The 13473-nt window shown below is 40.0% G+C and overlaps 1 protein-coding gene and 1 long non-coding RNA gene across 2 annotated transcripts in view; both read left to right on the forward strand.

The window, feature by feature from the left end:
* The first annotated feature begins 512 nt into the window (after positions 1–512).
* Positions 513–13473, forward strand: part of LOC149661998 (glutamate receptor ionotropic, kainate 2-like) — a 50705-nt gene continuing 37744 nt past the window's right edge. The window contains exon 1 of the mRNA XM_089843574.1: positions 513–1408. Coding sequence (XP_089699700.1) covers positions 1264–1408 — 145 coding nt within the window. The 5' untranslated portion in view covers positions 513–1263. The remainder of the gene's footprint in view (positions 1409–13473) is intronic.
* LOC149661999 (uncharacterized) lies at positions 2020–2827 on the forward strand. The gene is made up of 2 exons (XR_016369128.1): positions 2020–2153; positions 2307–2827. It is a non-coding gene; the product is annotated as an uncharacterized LOC149661999 (long non-coding RNA).

Genomic DNA, 13473 nt, shown 5'->3' on the forward strand with positions numbered 1-13473 from the left:
GCTATGCGTGCTTCACTACTAGGGTAGGCGGAATGATAGAGAAGGTGGAAGAATTTTAGGACTTTATATTCGATCCGTTTGGCTCTTCCCCTTTTAATGAACAGCTTTCTTTGAGCGTGGCTAGATTAATCGGTTACTCTTAAATAGGGAGCGAATAATCCCGAGTTTATATATTTCAAACTAAGCCTAAGCTAACCCTGGATGAGCTTTAGGAGCGTCAGTAACAATTGAGAGCGCATTAATTACTAGTTTAGAACTATGGTAAAATTCCCTGTTTTAGGGTATTGTACGTTCTATCTCCAGGGTAAATATGCCGTGTATATTTTCCTTCTTTAATTTTAAGACGAATGCCCTAGCGAGTTTACTAAACGGTGAATCAGCCCGTGCAGTCCGTAAACAAAGCCAACTGAGTGGAATAGACAAGTCATTCTTCATATATTTTCTTGGTTTTCATAAGGAAAGCCAATTGTCTCTTTCTGCCCGGGGAACAAGACGTTATAAGACAAGCGAGATATCTTCGTCTAGCAATAGGTGTGTTCTCCTTCAACGAGGCCAATCTTCGACATTGGCGCGTTGTTTGTGTTTATCCTTTTTCATCTCATCCCCATATTCCGTCTCTTTCTCCTCCTCATCAGGACCGCAGCGTCGATGGCAAGGTTGGATCGATGGAGTATAACCCGCGGGGAACTTGGGCTCCGGTTGGGAACGTATCTCGGTGGTGGCGCTGCGCCCGGAGAACCAGGGGTGGTAGGTGGTGGAAGGGCATTAGGGGTTTCCATGGGCGAGCTGGCTTCTTCATCACTTCGCTCCCTCTCGCGAGCATCTTCCGCGCGCTCCTTTTACTCCAGAACGGGCCCACGGTTGGAGAACGCGTTTCAAGCTTTTCGCTCGGCGGACGCTCGTTGCTTGCTTTGCGAGGAGTGCGCGGGCGGGGAGAGTAAAAATAAGGGGAGGCTTATCCTAAGAGACGGGATGGTTGGAGGAAAACGGAAGCTAGGTGGCAACGCAACAAGCGTCGCGCCGGAAATTGGGTGAGGTCGATCCGCGGGCGGTTCGGCGCTGAGTGAGCTCCGGACTTTGGAAGAACCGACTCGCGCTCCTTTCTCTATCTCTATCTTCTCTCGCTTCTCCGTCTATATCTTTCTCTTTCGCTCTCTTCGTCTTCTTGAATAAGGGACGAAAAACGGCTGGACTCCGCGCTAAAAGAGTCGCTTAAGGGTGCCAAAGAACTGGAAGAATAGTAGTCATCCAGAATCTCCAGCCATGCCGCGGCTGCGGGCCTACGCTGGAGATTTCGCCAAAATCGTCTCTTTGCGGTTTCTCGTCTTCGTCTTCTTCGCCGTCGCCTTTGCCATCAACAAATCGCACCGTAATGACCACAAACCCTTAATCAAGGAAGTTAGAATAGGTAGGAGTCTCTTTTTTTCCTCTTCAATCCTTTCAAAATGATTTTTTTCTTCTATTCTCTCTTTAATCGTCTTCAATTTTGCGGGGTAACTGATTCATTAATCCGCCAACTAAAAAAGCAATAATCCCGCTTTTAAAAAGCTTACTCCTATCGGTACTACCATTTATTTTCCATTAACAATCAATTTGGCTGGCTTAAACTTTGTCGCCCAATTTTTGGATAAACGTCTAGTCGAGGTAGACGGAGACTAGGCGAGGATTGTTGACTTTTTGCGGGTGACATTTTAATCGGCTGATGTAAAAAATGGCGTTTGGAAATTGCCTATTAGTAATCCAGTATAGGTTTTTTTCTCCTTTCCTTCTCTTTACCCATCATAAAAAGATCCCCGCTCCTTCTTTCTCTTTATATGGTCAAATTGAAAAACGCTCTCTTGAGTCTCCCCGATCTTTTCGTAGCTATAGAGCTCTCTTTCTCTCTCTCTCTCTCGCTTCGCCTTTTGAAGTTTTTCCATCTTTTCATCCTCCTCTTACCTTCTCCTTCTTCGCGCTATACCAACAGCGGAGGATGACTAGCAATCTGTTAGGCCCCGAACGAGCTCGACGGTTTTAATACGATCAGGCCCGTAGCCAGAAAAGTTACGCAGAGGGGGCAGTATCTTTCTGTGAGGGGGCATGGCAAATGGAGTTTTTTTTGTAGAATAACATAACATAAATATCAAAATGTCAGACAATAACTATTTCCACAGGTATTTCATTATTGACACTTTTTTAACATTTGAAAATCAAACTTTTTGTAAAAAGTTTAAAAAAAATAAATTGTTAATAAACAATTCTAAATCTTAATTTCTAGTCAGATCTTTTTCATAGGCTAGGGAAGTTAAGTTTCACTTTCTTTCAAGTGACATAGCTCGTCGTTAAAGTGAAAATACGCGAGTAGGACAAGAAAAGCTTGCATCGCAACTTCGCAAGTCGCTGTTGAGGCGTCAAATGTAAGTCTGTACCCCGAGGGGTCGGTCATTCATTAACTCCCGTACGCTACACGTGAAATCCAACTTAAGAAATCCGAAATCAATGCTGATTTTGAAATCAAATAAAAAATCCGAAATCAGCAACGAAATCACAAAATCATTAAAGAAATCAGGAAAAAAAAACACAAAATCAACTAAGAAATCACGAAATCAACATAAAAGTCACGAAATCAGAAGCGAAATCACAATATCAGAAACAAAATCAGTAAAGAAATCGTGAAATCCATTACAAAATTCACGAAATCCAAAATCCAAAGAAATCATGGGAAAAATCTAAAAATTCGATGAAATTCATTGGATTTTATCGAATTCTGAAATCAAACGAAATCCGACGAAATCAAACGGAATCCGAAGAAATCAAATTGGATTTCGAAATCCCGAACACTTTTTCCAAAACGCCCGACATAATAATAATAATAATAATATTTTGGTCCTGGATGACAAAACCGGCGATATATATCAAGGATAATGACAAAAGGCTAAAAATTCCAGTGCATCAGGGATACAAATCAAAAGTGAATTTAAAACATACAAATGAATCAGGGATATATCAAGTAAAAAAATTCCAGTACGGTATCAGGAATATACACAGATAAAGACAATAAAGTCTAAAATATGTTGATATACATTCTAAATAGTTTTAATATTTGTGTACCAAAATGAAAACTTAATTTGATAAGGGGGCATTGGAAAATTTTGAGGGGGCATTTAGGGGCAAACCGAAATCTTATTTGAGGGGGCAGGATATATTTTTGAGGGGGCATTGCCCCCTGGTGCCCCCCCGTGGCTACGGGCCTGAATACGATACGCCTATTTTTCGCGGTTTAGGCTATATAGTGATTTATCTACCGCAATGTGCGGCAAAGGCGAAATTTTTGTTCTACCGTTTGGTTATCGGGATTCATAAATCTTCCAATATTTCCCGCCCGAACTTTGGCTCGAAGTGTTTGTGTCGGGTAATTGTGGATGATGGAAAGGAACAATTTGCTTGAACATTCCGTCTTTTTGTAAAAGCCTATTTATTAAGTTTAAATGTATGGGTAATATATTCCATACGCTCTATTCCGCCAGTCTAAAACATAAGTAACGGCAATTGCGTAGTAGTTTTACTGTTTCTGTTACCCTAGTTTTACGTTATTGAAAAAATAGGCTTTCACCTTAAGCCTTTTACCCAAAAGACGAACAATTCATTTGGTAATCGCATCGCGTCGAAGTTTAACTGATACTTTATTCAATGCACGTTTCATGGCTCTCGTTACTCGACAATTCCATTACAATTAAGAATGTCGTCTTAGGAACTTTGTTAGATTTGAGTTAAGAGAGATTGTTGGCGAATTAGGTAAATTTTCATCTACTCGGTGTATATTGCCGTTCCTTTATCCCCTTAATCTCTATTCAGTGTTTGTTTCCTTTTAAAGTGTCTGATATTTAAATGAGGCAATCCCGTCTTAGACTTACCCTTCTCTGACTTCCCCTTTTCTCTCTCCCTAAGTTTCTATCCTTTTGTTGCTCTAAATCAAACCTGACTGATTTCAAAGCATGATTTCGATTCAGCTAGCCTTACCAAGGCGGATTTCAAACAATTTCGAACATTTGTTTGAAGGGAACCACTCAGTTGGACTTAGATACTAACTTCTCTTAGTTTTATAAAGTTCACTAATTGATGTAAAACGTACGAACCCTGCTAAACGTAACTTGGCTAAATTCCATACCCTGTGCCAATTTTCTTTAATTGATTAACTACAGATATTTAACGGCGTGTTTAACCGTAGCTTCATTCTTCGATTGTTGCGTTGACATTCTGTATCGAAAGGAAGGATATTTCTTGATTTTGACTCTCGGTTAAGCTCGCAACTCTAAAAGGTATTGGGGCTGGTTGTAATTAATGAACAGTTTCCGATCGTAGATCATTCCGTTGCCTTAGAAAGGTTAGGGGGTTTTGGTTTGGTCTCGACATACTTCAGTTTCAGCCATCGGTATATGGCGTACTGGCTCTCGTCTTCCCGTTAAGCTTATGGACTGCCAGGATAATCGATTGCTTACACGGCCTGAAAACTCTTCGGAGGCGTTAACTATACCGTATAATATTCTAAACATAAGCCTCTTTAGAACGTTCGGAATTGTTTCAAAATCTAACGCCATTTTGGTTTTGCGAAACCCAAAATAATTGACTTTTCTATCGCAATTGTTGAAATGTCTCGCCTATAGATTAGAATGGAAATTTCTGGTCAAACGCGACGGCAAAGTTTTGAATTGCAAAAATGATTAGACTTTAGCCTGGGATATTCTGCTGATGAAATTAAATCAATCTTGAATGTTTAAATCATTAATCCACGCAGTGTTTTGCACAGTTTGACCTTTCCACTAAAATCGACTTGCAGCAGTTTGTGTATAGCGTTTGAGAAGCTTATTTACTTGGGACTTAAGCGGACTTAAGAGGGCTTTGTTGACAGAATTCAGATTTCTAGCAACTTCAAATTCCAGATCTTAATGCAAATTAACCCAATTTTCTACGACATCTCATTTCAGTCCGAGACGGACGTAGACTGGTTTTAATCATTAAGACGACCCATATTCTTATTTATAAGCATTTTCCCCTTCAGTTTCGAAGTAATCCCTCGAGACGCGCACGATATGTACAGTATATACCATCTAGAAGAATCTGTACTTTCTGTTACGACCGGCTGGTTGGACATGAAACCCCCCCCCCGGTAGATGAAGGGGATGCACCGCTATGCGGAAGTTTACGGAAGATACATGTGGGTATCCTTTTTTTTCCGCGCGCTGCTCCTTAAGACCGCGCTTTTTTTTCCTCTGGACCAGAAATTGGATCGAAAATGGCGTGTGGCACGCCATTCCCTTCACTTCATATATAGAGAGTAATGTCGGCTTTCCATTTCGAGTCGCTGAATCGCACCCCAGTTACCCTTACCCGGACCAATACTGTGAGCGAATGAAAAAGCGTATAAAAAAATGTTTTCTATAACGATTCTATATCTAAGCGGTGGTTGGGGGGCCTTTAACACATTTTTCGCATTTGTTTGAAACGAACTCTGTTTATTGCCGTTCAATATCGTTCCTATATATCAAGTGGTGTCTATATAAGTTTCTATTTCAACTTCTTTTGCTCAGGGAAAATTGCTTTGGCAGGTAGAGAACTTAAGGAATTGGTTTGTTTATTTGAGTCACCGGAGATTTTGAGGGCAGACAGTACATAAATTAAGGCGCTGTTTTTGTTTACCTATTGCGCAACTGGTCCTGCAAATGTGAAGCAAACTTTTCATTTGGTTCCATGTGTAAATGGGATTTCTTTACTTCAATTTCAGTATGCATTCCCCCGTTTGTTTTCGCTATCACATAATCGCGTACTATTAACTAATAAGTCCATTTCTTAGCGGAACTTGGCGAGAGTTAGGAACGATTACTTTAGCGGGAAACTCCCATACCTTCCACCCATCCCGCATTCTGTAACAGTATAGAAAGATGTATACCATTTAGGCCTAAGTTGTAAGGCCGCCAGCGTTAGAGCAATATAACCTTAAGGCTTAAGGGGATAGTTCCCATGGCCTTCTTCCATTCTGTCCCAGTCTTTCCCTTCATTGTCCGCACTTTTCTCTAACGAACAATATAAGGCTAGAGCTCTTTACTAAGAAGCCCAGAGGGTTAAAAAGACAAAAAGCCGGCAAGACCTAGCTCGGATAAAAGCTTGGCGCGCCTGGCTCTAGATGACCATCATCCTCTTTACTTTCCCAGTCTTGGCGCGTATAAACGCTCTCCAAAAGTTAAAGGCACTTTGGTTGGCTTTACCACCGAGTAATTGAAAGAAATTTTGGCTCGTTTAAGTAATGGAGTTTCATTATCTATCCTAAAATGAATACCGCCATGAACCAAACCAAATTTCAAAATCCTCCCTATTATACAAAATCGGGATCTTTCGAAATTTTCCCCAGAGTGTTTGTTAGGTGTTAGTTATTCGGGTAGGGGTTCGAGTTTACTGGCCTTCATAGAGTAAATATCGGGCTGGAGTTGCAATAGATTTTCAATCCCCCCTCTTCACTTTTCCCGCGGCCAGGGGGTCCCTCCGTATAGCGAAAGTAAACAATGCCCCTATACCTATAGGGATCGAAGTTTCTTTGTGAAGGGATCGCTCGAGAACGGTAAACGAGGCCTCGCGATCGGCCATTAGGATTCTGCCGAAATCCTTATTAGCCCTTACTCCTTTCCTTTAGCTTTCTACGCTTTGGTAAAGGCTTGTAAACGTAAAGGCCCGTTTTCAATCAAGCTTTTCTAGTTGCTTTTTTTACTAGCTTCGCTTCAACAGTAAATCGCGATTTGCCTGACAAAAACGCGATTCAAATGGTGAAGCAAAATCGAAACTCTTCACCCGTTTTCAAATTCACTTCTCTCGCCTCTCCACGCTCGTCAGGACCCGTGTTTATATCAGTTGTCTTCTGTTCAATATTTAGGCTAGTTAAAAAATACTCATAAATATCCTTAAAATAGTTAAAAACACCATTAAAATGCTTCTAAATATCCTTAAAATAGTTAAAATCACCATTAATATGCTTCTAAATATCCTTAACACTCGATATTGTTTTTGAAAATTAGGCCTATTCTCACTTTAAAACACGCGGCGCAAAAAAATTGCTCGAGAGAAATAACGTACCCACGTGACTACTAGGCCAAGCTTTTTTTCGGATTAAAGTAAAAGCAAATATCTACCCGAGGTAGATACCAGCTTTTCGATTATTTCACGCGAATCTGATTCAGAAGCGCCCAAAAAAGCGCGTTTGAAAACGGGTTCCGATTTCGCTTTAGCGTTTTGCTTCAGTTTTTGAAGCAAAAGCTTCATGAAAAGCTTGATTGAAAACGGGCCTTAACACTCGTGGTGTGGCAACGGCGGCTAGCTTCGCAGAAAACTGTAGGCTAAGTACCCCTCTTTCCCATCGTTTCTTCCATCAAAGGCGAGCTAGTTGGTGTTTTACGTTTTACTAGAAGTTATATCGTTGCTTCAAACTTTAATTTGGATGATGTAACTAGGCTTTTGATGTCTAGGAAACAACCAAAAGACTGTTATTTGAAAACTTGACAAAATTATTCTTTCAACTTTAAGAAGCGAGTGCTTTATATGTAGGTCAAACCCGGGAGTAGTAAAATAACGTCGCTAGAATTCAACATATCGCTCGTTAAGCTAACGCAGCAACCCCGGCGAGAAAGGCTTTTGGCTGTATCCACACGACCTTAGTAACGCGAACCACGATGACATTTCGCTTCTATTAAATGGCTTCGGCCTCTTTTATTGGATTCTCATTTTTCGCCTGATTACTAGCAGCCTGTTTTGGCCTTGGTCTCCGGTCCAACTGTCCTTATTCCCAACTCACCCAAGAATAAAGACTCTGGTTTATTTTCTCTTCATCTCTCTCGCGTGCACTCTCTTTCTCATGCAGATGAATCGATATTACCAGAGGGTCTAGCGGTTGGTTTTACAAGCGGTCGAGCGGTCGAGCACGTTTTTCGTCCGAAACCGCGTTTGTCTATATTCCATCAACCATTTCTTTTCTTGGTTCTCTTTTTTTGTTGTTCATCCTTTTTGGTTTATCCCGCCGCTCCTCCGTTCGCTAGCATCTTTATATTACGGTCGGTTTAGTCGCGTCTTCCTTTCAGTTTAAGATCCCTCTGCCCCTTACAGGTTTGGACCGACGAAGATTACGAGCTTAGGAAGTATAAAAACCCCGCGAGTTTTGTGCCGCGATGTGGTGGTGCGGTCATAAACAAAACGCCATTCCCGCCTAGCCCTCGCTTCTCACTCTCACCATTTCCAACGTCGTCGTCCCAAGGCTCTCTTTTACCTTTTTGCGTTTTTGGCGGGGAAAAGGATGTTTGGTGGGTGCCGGCTGGAGAATAAGTATCGTCGTCGTCGTCGTATCGAGAGCGTGTCTTTATATCGAAGCGAAACTGTTTTCTGGAGATTGAAAAGCGCGGCAGTCGTTCGATGCCATCGACTTACGACTTACTTTTCTTTACTCCTTTATCTCTTTTTTTCCCCGAGACCCCATAACTATTCCCCCCCTCTCTTTCTCCTTATTTCTGGTATACTTTTCCGATTCGACATTTCGTGTCCGATATATTTTGAGTGAATTCTTCTATGTACCGATGGGCTATCGCGTATTACATTACAAGGCCAGTTATATTTTTTTACCGTACATTCTAGTCATCCCTCGTTAAAGGACCTGGTACAAAAGGTTATAACGCGAAGTTTCAGCGTAAATTCAAGTATAGAACTGACAAGTTGTCTCATACTTTACTTCAGGTTATGGACACAGCTCAGAAAAGCGTATTAGCCATGATGAGTAATAGGATATCTTACATTTTCTTCCCATGATCCTCTCTTTGGTATTCATTTAAAAGAAATACATTTACCAGGGTATCGGGTTGTTTTTTCGTCTGTAAAGGTCATTCTGTATTGGAGGTATCTAATCTAACGCGCTTCGTATTCGTAGAAGTCCTTCATGCAGTTTCTCAAGGAAGGACGCTGATCTAGTTGAGCCTAAAACTACTACGACCCACGTCTTTTCAAGGTCTTAGTTTCTCAACCTACGCCCTTGGGTCTTAGAAGGACTTAAGTGGATAATCTTGTGACCTTGGCTAAACACTATAAATTGCCTTTGTTGGTTTAATTTTAGGATTGATAGAGGTTTCGAGGAAACGTGTAAGCCTTTGTACCTGAAGGTAAAAAAGCACTATTTGACTGTCTAGACGTTCGAACGTATTAACGACGAGTCAGTGTCGCCTAAATTAGTTTAACGTAGACTACTACTAAGCCGCTACTTCTTTTTTTTACTGCTATGTGTTTTGAGGCGCGATACAAGTTTAATTAAGGCAAGTATAAAAATCTAAAGAATTTCCCGTTTCCCGGCAAAAGAAGCTTATCTTAGAGAGGTTGAACGACATAATTAGGCTTTTCTAGAAGGCGACTAAAATATATGTTAATCCCCGTCCCTAATTCTTTGGGTTTTTCTTAAACCTTGTAGTTGAATATTTCATCTCATTAGTAACGTAAATGTTTTGGTTTGCGAACGGTAATTAGTTTCTTAGTAATCCCCGGGCTACGCCTCAACTCTTTTTCCGCACACTGTCCCGTAAAAGGGGTCTTGGTTATATTAACGGATATTTAAGCCTTGGATTGCCGAGGGTTAACTTTCCGACTCTGATCCAAAAGCTGCCATAAAATGAGATGAAACCTTCTCCTTGGAAAGAGAAACTTCGCGGATGGTACAGGTACAACTAGATTTGATTATGGTTTAGAGTTTTGCCTTCTTTGAAACGATCTTGTAATGGAGCTAGTTGGCTCATGCGAAAAGAAAGTGAAAATAGGTCAAATATAGACCCCATCTTAGTATCTCTATACACTATATAGTACGCGAAATTTCTCACCTAAGGCTATCTAAAGTTTGAAGTATGGAATCAGACCATCTGTACTGTAGAAATAATACTCTTTTAGAATTTTAATTTTGAACTGCGGACTTAAAAGCTAATGCGTCTATCTTTTCTAGTCATTTTACAAAGTCCATTATGACTTTTCCATTAGAAATTAATAGTTGTTGATTTTTCTACTTAAAAGCGTGTAGTATCCATTACGATACTCGAGGCGCGTATTATCGGGGTTGTACTATACACATTTCCATTGTGTTTTCACATTTTGAGTAAGTTCTAAAGACAGTTCAACTCGTTAACGATCCTTTCTCAGACATTTTTTTCTTTCAATCGTTACTCCTCTGATAATTGATCATTTTCCCCTTTAACTTTTTATCGTTTGCGCTTTCATAGCCATGATAAGTCAGGCGAACTATAGAAAATAGTGCCTCTATAGCGTTTAATGACTGAAACCGAGTCTTATATATGCTTTTAATGGCAACGCCAATGTCGCCTTTATAGATCGTCCCAACGAATCTTAGTGAACTTCCTTCATAGAATCCACACACAGTCATTCTGGCTTCCCAAATAAGAGATCTAGCTTCGTCTATTCGTTTATCGTTTTGAAAGAGCCATGTAGCTCTCTTTATGTACGCTGTAATAGAGCGCTAAAATGTTTTAGTTGGGTGGTTAAAGAGGTATTGAAAGCCTCCTTCCTTGCTTGTATATATTTGGGAATGGAAATGACACCTTTCGAGAGACGTCTTATACCGAATCTCGCTATTATATTCCAAAGGACGCCTGAATCTTAGGTATGTAGTGTTATATAACCAGTCGTTAAAGCAAACGACTGTCTACGCATATAGTGAGTGCGCGTGGCGATTATTCCTTGGGTCCCATAACTGTCTTAACAGCATCACGAAGACCCTATATACTATACGATTTGATCGTAATTTTCCCAATATAGCGCGGTTTTAAGAATTCAGAAAGACCAAATTGCCCGTGAATAGACGTCTCATCGTAAATATTACCACGCCGTTGTGCACGGGCTTTTGATTATCGTTCTAGTGTGATATCAACTTTATTACTGGACGGATAGATATTGTTGGATGGTTAAAATGACTTGGCTTATCTTACAGCCCCTATGAAAATTGTAAGTTGTGATATTGTTTTAAAAGATTCTTTTAGAAGAGTCGGGCATTTCATTTTCACTTATTGTAAATATTGATTTAATCTTGTCTTCAATATTTCAATAATTGAAATTTTTCATCTCCTCTAATTAAAGTATGCAAGAGCTTCTATACTCTATTCATATTACGTTTCATAACAGTACGCAAAGATCAAAGCGTGAAACAACAATTAAATTAACTACTTCGTTAGAAATATCTTGAAAAGTTCCTGATTTCTGAACTTAACTTTTAATTAGACTACTGGGGCCTTACCAGCTATTTGGTACGCTTGAACCAACCCGTAGGTGCCAATTAAGCGAAACTAGAGCTTCAATAGCGCAGGTACGCTACAATAGAACCGGCCAGATTAATATCGAATTCACGCTATGAGAGAGAGGGAGGGAGGGGGAAATATATAATATATTAACACCAGATGTATATTAATCAATAGCCTATAATCGAGAAACTTAAGCTTACTACACATTAGAGCGGTTTGAAGCGTTTCCCCGCGTATATCACCAGATGTCGGTACACATTGCACCAAGCTTGGAAAACGCATACGCTAGGCAACGTAAATGTGTGTAGTAAGCTTAACCTTCGAAAGCAGATGCCACGAAAGAGGTGTAAATCACATGGCAGCAGAGTCGGTTTTAATCACTTGAAAAACAAACAATAGCATTACATGTGTGGATGATACGGAAATGGTTTTAAACTCAATTTTAATCATCAGCTTTTTTAATCATCCAAGTGAAATGCAATCTAGTTAATTGCTCTACGTCTACGAAAAGCTCTTGCAATATAGGCAAGGTCTGATTGTTCGAACGCCAAATGTTGCCAAGTATGGCACTAATATCGTTATTATATTTAATAACTAAAGCTTTTCATCCTCATCCTCATTCTTATATTAATCGATTCAGTATCGATCAGGTTTTTGTTTTTCGTTCAGATTTGTTCGCGAAACAATTATAAGGGAGGGAGAGAGATTGATAGTGTGTGAGCGGTGTTTAGAAATTAACTAATATAATATTCTATATACTGATAATGTATATAAATACTTGATGGTACGGGCATTGATCGAGTTAAAAATGAAAGGGAAGTCATCTAGCGAGCCTCATTAGCGTCGTACGCGTCTTTAACGTCATTACGTAGCGCATTCCGAACTTATCGCGAGGCTGGACACCTTCTCGACACTTTGCTATACGAAAAACTTGAATTTTCAATATGGCACGGTAAAATGTCCGACCTCTCGTGACCAATATGATTAGGGAAAGACGCGTCACAGCGCGCGAGATTTAGGGTATAGTTTCTTTCATGAAATAATAAAAAAAATCTCCTTTTGCAGTTTGTCATTAAACGATCCCCCCTCATTACGCGATACAATGAAGACGGTTATTCTGTATTGGAAAAACTTGGTTGGTAACTTTTTTTGCCGCTTCCTAATTATGTATTGATATGCCAGCGATTAATTAATGGCCAAAGCTTTAGTACAAAATCTATTTCGGGTAGTTTGTTGCCCCATGCCATAAGCCGATAAATTATTCTTCAAATATTCGTTAGTAATTTCCGATAAATTTTGCGATTAGTATAAGACTTATTTACCAGTAACGAATTATAATTTTTTTAATCCCTTTTTAATTGAGTTTACGCTGCTGTTATTCAAATTTTATAGCAGCGTTTGCCCTGTAACTTACTTACGATGTATTTATAACTATGCCTAAAGGTTCGAGTTAGTGGGCGTACTACTTAAGACAAATGACAGGCTTGTATAGCCCATTTTTTCTGGGGGGGGGGGTATTTATACCAAGTATGACTCGAAAGAGGAGGAGTAGGTAGGGGTATGTTCATTCTGTCAATATGACGTTTTTCGACTATATAGGGTGATTTGTATTGATAAGCGAATGATTGGACATTGACGGATCAGTGACGCCTTCTCTAGAGGTCATCGTTATTCCCCATCCATCTCTCGACAACGTTTCGAGAGAAGCTCTGGTGGTGTCTAAAGTAAAGCTTTAGCCAAAGAACCCATCCTAATACTCTGGGAAGAAAAAAGGGACCCAAAAACTCTTCCATTTATGAGAAAAAATGAGTGAAAGCCTATCATTTTTCTTCCCGAGTTTACGCGTTGGGCCTTGGGTCGACGCCTACGCTATACTTTCGTTAGTCAAAGGAAAAACCTAGAGTACCCCGTCGTATACTTCGACACACATGATCCAAATGGAAAGTAATTATTCCCCCAGAGAAACTCTGAGATATTAGTCTCATTTTGCCATTAAATGACGCCCCATTTAGACCAAGGTTTCAGGTTGAGAAGCTATCGATTTTCTTATGGATAGACTCGAATTTCTGTGCTTAATATAATGCATTCCAAGGTTGGTATTGGATATGATATATAAGTTTCCAAATAGGCTACCCTTTAACGAGAGCTGAAATCAATTCAAATCCCAGTTTTTTCCGAG

The sequence above is a fragment of the Phalangium opilio genome, unplaced genomic scaffold (assembly GCF_054372755.1).
Source record: "Phalangium opilio isolate 3A_F unplaced genomic scaffold, DU_Popi_V2 ptg000070l_1, whole genome shotgun sequence".
Taxonomy (NCBI): domain Eukaryota; kingdom Metazoa; phylum Arthropoda; class Arachnida; order Opiliones; family Phalangiidae; genus Phalangium; species Phalangium opilio.